The sequence below is a fragment of the Orycteropus afer genome, unplaced genomic scaffold (assembly GCF_000298275.1).
Source record: "Orycteropus afer afer isolate SDZICR_OR568_19922 unplaced genomic scaffold, OryAfe1.0 scaffold00605, whole genome shotgun sequence".
NCBI lineage: Eukaryota > Metazoa > Chordata > Mammalia > Tubulidentata > Orycteropodidae > Orycteropus > Orycteropus afer.
In genome coordinates this window covers 720915-730755 of record NW_006922192.1, presented here as the reverse complement: position 1 = coordinate 730755, position 9841 = coordinate 720915, and the positions used below count along the sequence as shown (strand labels likewise).

The window sequence follows — 9841 nt, the reverse complement described above, 5'->3', positions numbered from 1 at the left end:
ATAAAGATTGATATCCTGGGCATTAGTGAGCTGAAATGGACTGGTTTGGGCCATTTTGAATCAGACAAACATGTGATCTACTCTGCCAGGAATGACAGTTTGAAGAGAAATGGGGTGGCATTCATCATCACAAAGGATGTTTCAAGATCTGTCCTGAAGTACAATGCTGTCAGTGATAGAATAATATCCATACACCTACAAGGAAAGCCAGTTAATACTGGCACCAAGCACCAAAGCCAAAAATGAGGAAATTGAAGATTTTTTACCAACTTCTGCAGTCTGAAATTGACCGAACATGCAATCAAGGTGTGTTGATTATCACTGGTGACTGGAATGCAAAAGTTGGAAACAAAGAAGAGTCACTGGTAGTTGGAATATTTGGCCTTGGTGACAGAAATAACACTGGAGATCGCATGATAGAATTTTGCAAGATGAACAACTTATTCATTGCTAATACCATTTTTCAACAACGCAAATGGGGTCTATATATGTGGACTTTGCCAGACGGAGTGCACAAGAATCAGACAGACTACATCTGTGGCAAGAGGAGATGGAAAAGCTCAAAATCTTCAGCCAAAACAAGGTCAGGAGCTGACTGTGGAACCGACCATCAACTGCTCATTTGCAAGTTCAAGCTGAAGTTGAAGACAATTAAAACAAGTCCATGAGAGCCAAAATATGACCTGGAATATATCTCTCCTGAATTTAGAGACCATCTAAAGAATAGATTTGATGCACTGAACACCAGTGACCGAAAACCAGAAGAATTATGGGATGACATCAAGAACATCATCCATGAAGAAAGCAAGAGGTCATTGAGAATACAAGAAAGAAAGAAAAGACCAAAACGGATGTCGGAAGAGACTCTGAGACTTGCCCTTGAACAGAGAGTAGCCAAAGCAAATGGAAGAAATAACAAGATAAAAGAACTGAACAGAAGATTTCAAAGAGCAGCTCGAGCAGACAAAACCAATTGTTATAACGTAATGTGCAAAGATCTGGAGTTAGAAAGCCAAAAGGGAAGAACACACTTGGCATTTCTCGAGCTGAAAGAACTGAAGAGGAAATCCAAGCCTCGAGTTGCAATATTGAGAGATTCTATGGGCAAAATATTGAATGATGCAGGAAACATCCAAAGGAGATGGAAGGAATACACAGAGTCCCTGTACCAAAAAGACCAGCTCGATGTTCATCCATTTCAGGAGGTGGCATAGGATCAAGAACCAATGTACTGAAGGAGGAAGATGAAGCTGTGCTGAGGGAAGTGGTGAGAAACCAGGCGCCAGGAAGTGACAGGATCTGCAGTACGATTACACCTCAGTGTAAAAAACCAAAATCCTCACACCAGGACCAATAAACAGCCTCATGATCAATGGAGAAAAGACTGAAGTTGTCAAAGACTTCATATTACTTGCTTCTACAATCATCACCAATGGAAGCAGCAGTCAAAATATCAGACATCATATAGAACTGGGCAAATCAGCTGCAAAGGACCTCTTTCAAGTACTAAAGAGCAAGGATGTCTCCTTGAGGACTAAGGTGCGCCTGACACAAGCCATGATATTTCCAATCACCTCATATGCATGTGAGAGCTGGACAATGAATAGGGAAGACCGAAGAAGAGTTGATGCTTTTGAGTTGTGGTGCTGGCAAAGAATGCTGAAAATACCATGGACTGCTGAAAGAACAGATCTGTCCTGGAGGAAGTGCAGCCAGAATGCTCCTTGGAAGCGAGAATGGCCAGACTTCCTCTCACCTACTTTGGTCATGTTGTCAGAAGGGACTATTTCCTGGAGAAGGATGTCATGCTTGGCAAAGTGGAGGAACAATGAAAAAGGGGAAGGCTCTTAACGAGATGGATTGACACAGTGGCTGCAACGATGGGCTTGGGTGTATCAAGGATCATAGGGTAACAAGGTTACTATGAGTCAGAGACGACTCAATGGCACCTAACAACAGCGATGACACCACCACCACAGGGGCCTGCAAGTGGCAGTCTTCAAGGGCACACCCCCACCTTTATTTTCTGAGCTTCTCTGATTTTCAGACCAAACTGGAGTCTCTGGGTGTCACTGCACCTGGTCTTCCCCAGCGTCCACGGTCCCTGCTTGTGCAGCATCCTCAGACCCCACGTGGTTCTGGTCACGGACTCTCTGGGTGTTGTTGCACCTGCTGTCCCCCAGCATCCACAGTCCCTGCTTGTGCAGCATCCTCAGACCCCACGTGGTTCTGGTCATGGGCTCTCTGGGCGTCACTGCACCTGGTCTTCCCCAGCGTCCACGGTCCCTGCTTATGGATGGCCATGGTATCCCCTCCACCCACAGTCATTCGTCTAATGAATATCTCCCTGAAACTGGAAGGCACACTGAAGACAAGACAACTGGCGTTTGCACCATTTTTATGATGTCTGAAGGGGTAATGACATGACATTTCAGGGTTTCCCAAAGAAAACTTACCCACTGCCGTGAGGCCCTTCCTATCATGGCCCGCAGGACACAGCAGAACTACCCACTAGGATTTCCCAACCCACAAAGTTTACAGAAGTGTCATTCTCCTCCACAGGAGCTGGTGGGTTTGAAATGTCAACCTTTCGGTGCACAGCCAAGTGCTTAACCACTGCACCATCACAGCTCCTTCCAAAGAACGGTCACTATGTATATGTAACACCATGCCAAGAGAGCGAGGGCTTGTGTGCACCTGGTAGCCCATGTGCAGCACCCTGGGCAAGCTCGCTGCTGCCAGGGTACCACCTATGGACAGATGTGGCACACACTGCCCCGCCACCTCCAGCAATCCAGTGAGGAGGCCTCGGGATGTCCACTCCACAGATGAGAACGCAGGAGCGATAGCTGGACCACGGTCACACAGCTCGAAGGGGAGCTGGAAAGCAAACCCAGGCCTGCAGCTCAAGAGCATCAAGTGGCATGCAGCCCTCAGCAGGCCAGTCCACCACCCCACACGGGCACGAGCCAGCCCACCCAGGCCCCAGGGAGGCCTCGGCCTATCCCTTCATGTGGGAAAGAAACAATGGGGACAGCAAACTTCCTACAGCACTTCCTGTGTCCAACATGACTCTCCCCACACTACATAGTCTCAACCACTTCCTGTGTCCAACATGACTCTGCACACCACCTAGTCTAGATTGGTTCCGGTGTGCACACGACTCTCCGCACAATATAGTCTCTACCACTTCCTGTGTGCAATGACTCCCCACACTACGTAGTCTCCACAACTTTCTGTGTGTACATGACTCTCAGTGCACCACGCAGTCTCCACCACTTCCTGTGTGTACATGACTCTCTGCACACTGCGTAGTCTCCACCACTTCCTGTGTGTATGACTCCCCACACTATGCAGCCTCCACCACTTTCTGTGTGTACATGACTCTCAGTGTACCACGCAGTCTCCACCACTTCCTGTGCGCGTACAACACTCAGTGTACCACGTAGTCTCCACGACTTCCTGTGTGTACATGGCTCTCTGTACACTACGTAGTCTACACCACTTCCTGTGTGTATGACTCCCCACACTATGTAGTCTCCACCACTTTCTGTGTATACACGACTCTGCACACTACATAGTCCCCACCACTTCCTATGTCCAATATGACTCTTTGCATGCTAGGTAATCTGGATGACTTCCTGTGTCCAACACGACCCTCCCTACACTGCACAATTACGACCACTTCCTGTGTGCACATGCCTCTCAGTACTCCACTTGGTGTCAACCACTTAATCCTACCATCTGGGAGGGAAGGGCTGTTATTCTCCAAATTGGAGAGATGGCATCCGACTGTGAGGTCATGTTCTTGATCACTGTGAGGCTGCTGCTCCCACACAGCAATGCTCCAAAGAGAACAGGGTAGGAAGTGGGGTCCCCACCACACTGCTCTCATGCTCCACCTCAAGCTGGGCTATGCTCCCCAGGCTGGGTCACAGGTCTGCACCTCAAGGCCCAGCATGAGCTGACGTCTGCGACAGTAGCCAGCACAAGACTAGCACTAGAGCTGCAGAGCAGCAGGCCCTGACCCCGACTCCCGGGCCCTGTAATTTGAGCGGGGCACGGATGAGGGCCCCAGAGCAGCAGCACAAGCAGGTCAGGAGGACCATGTGACTTGCAGGTACAGTTGCATGGTTTATTATTGATGAAACAGGCCAGGTGCCCTCATCACAGTGAGGCTGGGTTACCCATAAGCAGTTGCCCTAGTTACCTCAGTCCACTAGATCTGCCAAGTTCAAGAACACAATCCCTGTTCACCTGAAAAAAAAGCAACAGGGTACCGAAGAGAACCAAGAGAGGACTGACACACGAGACGTTCGGGACCCAGGGAGTCAATGACCGTGGTTCCTTGTTGGAAAGTGGGCATTTCTTTTAAAAATACCTAGCAGCTTGGCCATCTAATGTCCTAAGAAGTTCACAGGTGAAAAGGATAGGACAGAAGGGTGAAGGGGAAAAGGAAACAGAAAGCAAGCAGCACTGATCCAGTGGGGGCGACCGCAACCAACGTCCCGAAACAAAATGGGCAGGAATTATCGCCCACCAAACCAATTTGCTCTGGAGACTTTCACCCAAATCACAACTTAAAGAAGAGTTTCCAGCTGAGCCTCCCATATAAACTCACGAGCTTAACGGTATGCTAGTTTTATAAGCCAACACAAAGCGACTCAAACTTCAGTCAAAGAACCTGGTGACGGGGTGGGTCTCCTGGCCAATGACTGCGTTCAGAGTTCACGCCATCTGCCCAGCCATGAAGCCAGAAGTCTGCAGACGGTCATCGTGTATCCCAGCCAAAGCCCAGGGCCATAGCCCCTTAACTAGCTACCACACCACGGCACCTGGCAGGTGTGTCAGCACAACCTCCGTCGCTCATGCCCACGGTGGTACCTCTGCAGCCCCAGGCCGCTGCGCTCCAGCCACACCTGGACCAGCCCAAGGCCCGCCTTCTTGCCAGGCTGAACTTACGACTTCTTCCAGAACCCTCAGGGGCTCCCCAGGGCTCCAGGGTGACCCTAACCCTAACCCTCTGCCTGCTCCCCACCTCCCCTAGCACAGCCTCCTCTCCTGCCAGAGTACAGACACTGCCTCCCCTCCTGCTGCCTGCCTGCCTCCCCTCCCGCCTCCCCTGCAGCCTGCAGCTCCACTCTCTCCCCTCCCCTCCTGCCGCCTCCCCTGCCCTTCACACCTCCTCTCCTGCCTCCCCTCCCGCCTCCCCTGCAGCCTGCAGCTCCACACTCTCCCCTCCCCTCCTGCCGCCTCCCCTGCCCTTCACACCTCCTCTCCCACCTCCCCTGCAGTTCCACACTCCCACCTCCCCTCCTGCCTCCCCTGCCTCCTTCACACCTTTCCCAGCTGCCTTTCCCTGGCCTCCCCTCCTCCCTCCCCTCTATGCTCACCTGGCTCCCGCCCCCCACCCGGGCCTGTGGGGTTCCTCTGGGGCTCCAGCTCTGCCTCGAAGCAGCCAGCTAGTCCTGTGATGGTCCCTGGGCCTCTGTGCTCCCTTACAAGATGCTAGTCAGGAACAGCAGCCTCCTCTGGGGTGGCTGCTGATGCCCCTCAAAGTGCTGCAGGTGGTCAGCGAGCACGCTCCGACTCTCAGAACCCCCGGGCGCAGACCAGGAACACCCAGAGGGTTTGCAGGGTGGTGGCCATTCACAGGTGGATGCCCAGGCCTCTCTCCCGGATGCCTCTAGGTCAGGCCGAACCCCAGCCTGTTGGCTAGTGATTGCGCACTGAGTCGTCTGCCCCACCCAGGGAGGCCAAAGTGGCCCACGGTGACTGCCCACCACTGTCCTCACCACCCCCACGCCCAGCCCTCACACCACCTGCCAGGGGCTCGGCCTGCTCAGCTGTTTCCTCACGAGAGGGCGCTCCAGCGCACGTGCTGGCCACGAGGGGCCCTCCAGCTGGTCAGCTCTCTCCCAGCCGAGCAGGCGCCCAGCCCTGAGCGGGTGCTGAGTTGACCGAACAAGCCGCCCAGGAGCACAGGCCGCAGCTGGAGAGGGTGAGGCCACGGGGCGGTGCCCAGCACCAGGTCAGCGTGGGCTGAGAGAGGCTGGGGAGGCTGGCTGCCAGTGCTAGAGGCTGCAGTGACACGAGGCAGGGCACCGAGAGGCTCCAGCCCTGGGCTCGCTGTGTCCACACGTGAGCCCCAGAAGGCGAACTCCTACACCAGGTGCCAGTCTCACCCCACAGGGCTGGGCCTGGGCCCCACCCCCAGAGAGGGGGTCCGCACTGAGGAGCCCTGCCTCCCCCAGGGCTGGACTGGCAGGCTCCCCTCCTGTGCGCCCAGAGGGTCGGAGAGGAACAACACCTCACCAAAAAAAGGGATAGCATCTTCCTCATTGCCACATCTGCAACTATCACAAAAGCCCATTACAGGAGATGAAGACAAGACCAGTGTGTGAGCGGCACTGCGCCAATGCCTGTTACGGGCTGCAGGGAATGGCAGAGGTTAGCACGGGGCCACCCATGCTCAGCCGACTTCAGTCTGAGGAAGCCGGCGTCCACCCTGAAGCTGTGGGAAAGGGCACTGTTGCGAGGTCGAGAGGGGACGCCGGACCCCAGCACTGTCCCGCCGGGTCCCCAGGGCTCACATACCTTTTGGGTTTTCTTTGGCTCCTTCTGAGCATTCTCCCGGAGCGGTGCTTTTGCAAACAACTTCCATCCCGAGTCACCGTGCTTGTCACCTCTTGCGCAGTGTTTCCTAGCAAGCACACCCCTAGAGGAAGAAAACACAAGGGTTAGGGAGTTTCGGGCACGGACAGAGAAGGGCACAACCAAGCCACTCTAACAAACACACAGAATGCGTGTGAGACGCAAGGGGACGGACAGAGAAGGGCACAACTAAGCCACTCTAACAAACACACAGAATGCGTGTGAGAGGCGAGGGGACGGGCCGCACACTCAGCTCCTCAGGCTGCGCTTTCCTGTAGACAGAGCTGTGTGGCCGGAGGAGGCCTGCCCCCCCGATGACTCCTGTTCCATAAGGATGTGTACAGATGCTCCCACTTTGGGGTAAAATGTGTTTAATCAAAACAGAGCAGACCAGATGGGTGGACACCCCTGCTCCTCCACTCCCCACCATGTGACGGTGAGCCTCACTGTCTCGTGTTCACAAGGCCCACTCATGTGTCATAGGGTTTCAGGAAGAATTAAAACTTCAAGCCTACAGTCTCTGCTTCTAGAGGGACAGCTACGTGGAAACTTAACCTCTGAGCTCGTTTAAGCCAGCGACACCGTAACTGCATGTCGTGTGCATCAAAGCCAGAGGCCCTGGGCCTGCAGGGTAAGCACACAATTTCCAGCAGAAGCGTGGGCGAGACAGGCCCTCCCGGAGGCTGCTGGGAGGTCAGGCCGTGTATATGTTTCCAAAACGTCACAGCAGCTCTACTCTGCTCACCTGGGGCAGCCGTGAGCTGGAAACGATGACAGATAGGCAGAGAAGGACACAGGCACAAGACGGATGAAGGAAGGAGCACTCGCAGAGTATGACGGGAAGTACTTCCCCACAGCAGGACGCCAACTACCAGCACAGAGAGACAGAATGACCCACGGAGCCAGGAAATGACCAGCCAAGACGGAAACCAGCGAGTGAGGATCTGAGAGAGCACGGAACCTTTGCAAGGTGTCCAAGGTTCTCCCCCAAGTCACCTGTTAACCACAAAGGCAGCATCAGTAAGCCTCCCCCTGGAGAAGCCGGGCAGACACCACCTCACCCAGCTGCACAGACTGCCAGCCACCCCCACCACCAGTGGTGCTGCTGTCCCGAAAGGCACCCCTGAATCTCATCACGAGGCGGCAACCCCCAAACTGAGGGCATCCAGAGAGTAATGGATCTGTGTCCCTGAGCAGCACAAGCAATGTGCTACCCGCCATCCAGCAGCACGAAGGAACAGAGGCCTGGTGACCTGCTCCCAGTAAGGTTACAACCAGGAAAACCCAGTGGTAGTTGGACTCTACCACTCGAGGCCACCGTGACTCGGAACAACTCGACGGCAATGAGTGGGGTTCTGTTCTTTTACTCTTCAAAAATGCCAGCATCACTAAAGACACAGAAAGGCTGAGTGACGTCCACAGATGGAGAGACAGTGGAAGGAACGCGTGATCCCAGGCAGCGTCCTGGACCATGAGAATAAGCTACTGGGAACACTCCACGGGGACAGCTCTGCAATAGGAACACAGACTGCACATCGGGTAGCAGCGGTGCATCAACGTGCACTGTCCTGATACAGGGCACCATGCTACGGGTAAGCAGGAGAAAGTCCTTCTTCTCAGGAACAAGATGAGATAGTCAGGAGTGAAGGGGCATGTGTGTCCTACTCTTCTAATGGTTCAGAAAACATGCGTATGTGTTACACAGAGCTGTAGAGGGATCTAAGAGCTCTGTGGGTGCTTCAGGTAAGGCATTAGCTGCTAACCAAAAGGTCCAAAGTTCAAACCCACCAGCCGCTCCACAGAAGAGACAGGGAAATATGCTTCTGTAAACACTGACAGCCTAGGAGACCCTGTGGGCAGTTCCACTCTGTCCTCTAGGGGCGCTGTGGGTCAGAATGGACTTAATGGCAGTGGGTGTGGTTTAGGCTTTGCTTCTGTGAAGACTGACAGCCTTGGAGAACCTGTGGGCAGTTCCACTCTGTCCTCTAGGGGTGCTCTGGGTCGGAATCAACCCCATGGCAGTGGGTGTGGTTTGGCTTTGCTTCTGTGAAAAAACCAGGACCTTGGTGGCATAGTGCCTAAGGGATTTGACTGCTAACCAGAAGGCTGACAGGTCAAATGCACCAGCCACTCCTCAGAAGGAAGATTGGGCAATCTGCTTCCGTAGAGATACTGCTTTGGAAACCCAAGGAGGAGTCACTGTGACTCAAAATTGACTGGGTGGCGTGAGTTTTGTTTTGTTTTGTTTTGAGTTCTGTGAAGATTGACAGCCTTGGAAACCCTCTGGGGTATTCTCCGCTGTCTTCTATGGGCGCTACAGTCAGGATCAACTCAATGGCAGTGGGGTTTATAGATGGATTTCGAGAGATCTCTTGTCATCAAGTCAGTTCTGACAGATAATGACATTATAGGACAGGACACAACTGTCCCATAGTGTTTCCAAGGCTGTCACTCTTTTGGGAGGAGACTGCCACATCTCTCCCACGGAGCAGCTGGTGGGTTAGAATCACTGACTTGATTTGCAGCTGAGCACTTAACCACTGCTCACCAGTGAAACAGCACCTAGCAAACCTCTAAAGCCAGGGCACTTGTCATAGTCACGGCTGACAAGGTCTGGCTCAAAAGGGCACTTAGTAACAGGCTCCCGCATTCCTTCTGACTGGGCTTCTTCCCTTCATACACACGGCCCTCCGGCTGGGTGGAACCAGGAGACCCTGCCACCCGCGATCATCTCATCTAACTGGCCTGGCTCTTGCCCCAAGCCACTCTAAGTAAACAAGGGTGGAGGTCAGGAATGTGACTGTAGGAGGAAGTCTTCTCAAGATAGAATTGCTGATGATGTACCTACCCACCTTGTGGCTGTAACCACATTTCTTTGACATTTCTGGTACAATGTGAGATGTGAAGGCATGCTATTTTCAGTGGCCTCCAAGAATCCAGGATCTGCAGCTTTGGCACCAGTGTGGGCTCCATCATCCCTACATCTCGACTGACTCTCGAGAGCCATCCCAAGTAAAAGGTTTCTTCAAGCCCTGCCTCCTTGCATTGACACCCTCAGGATTTACCGCTGGACTTCTGTGTACCCCCATTTTCACTTTACACTCTGAACGTTTTGTGAGCCTGCCACCAAATTAAGTTTGGCACAGCTGTTGTCACTATTCTCCCAAGCCTAATAAGCCACAAAAAT

The 9841-nt window shown here is 53.2% G+C and overlaps 1 protein-coding gene across 1 annotated transcript in view; it reads right to left on the bottom strand.

Moving 5' to 3' along the window:
* Nucleotides 1–9841, bottom strand: part of TBC1D14 (TBC1 domain family member 14) — a 127842-nt gene that overhangs the window by 65097 nt on the left and 52904 nt on the right. The window contains exon 2 of the mRNA XM_007956302.1: nucleotides 6598–6718. Within this exon, the coding sequence (XP_007954493.1) occupies nucleotides 6598–6718 (121 nt within the window). The remainder of the gene's footprint in view (nucleotides 1–6597; nucleotides 6719–9841) is intronic.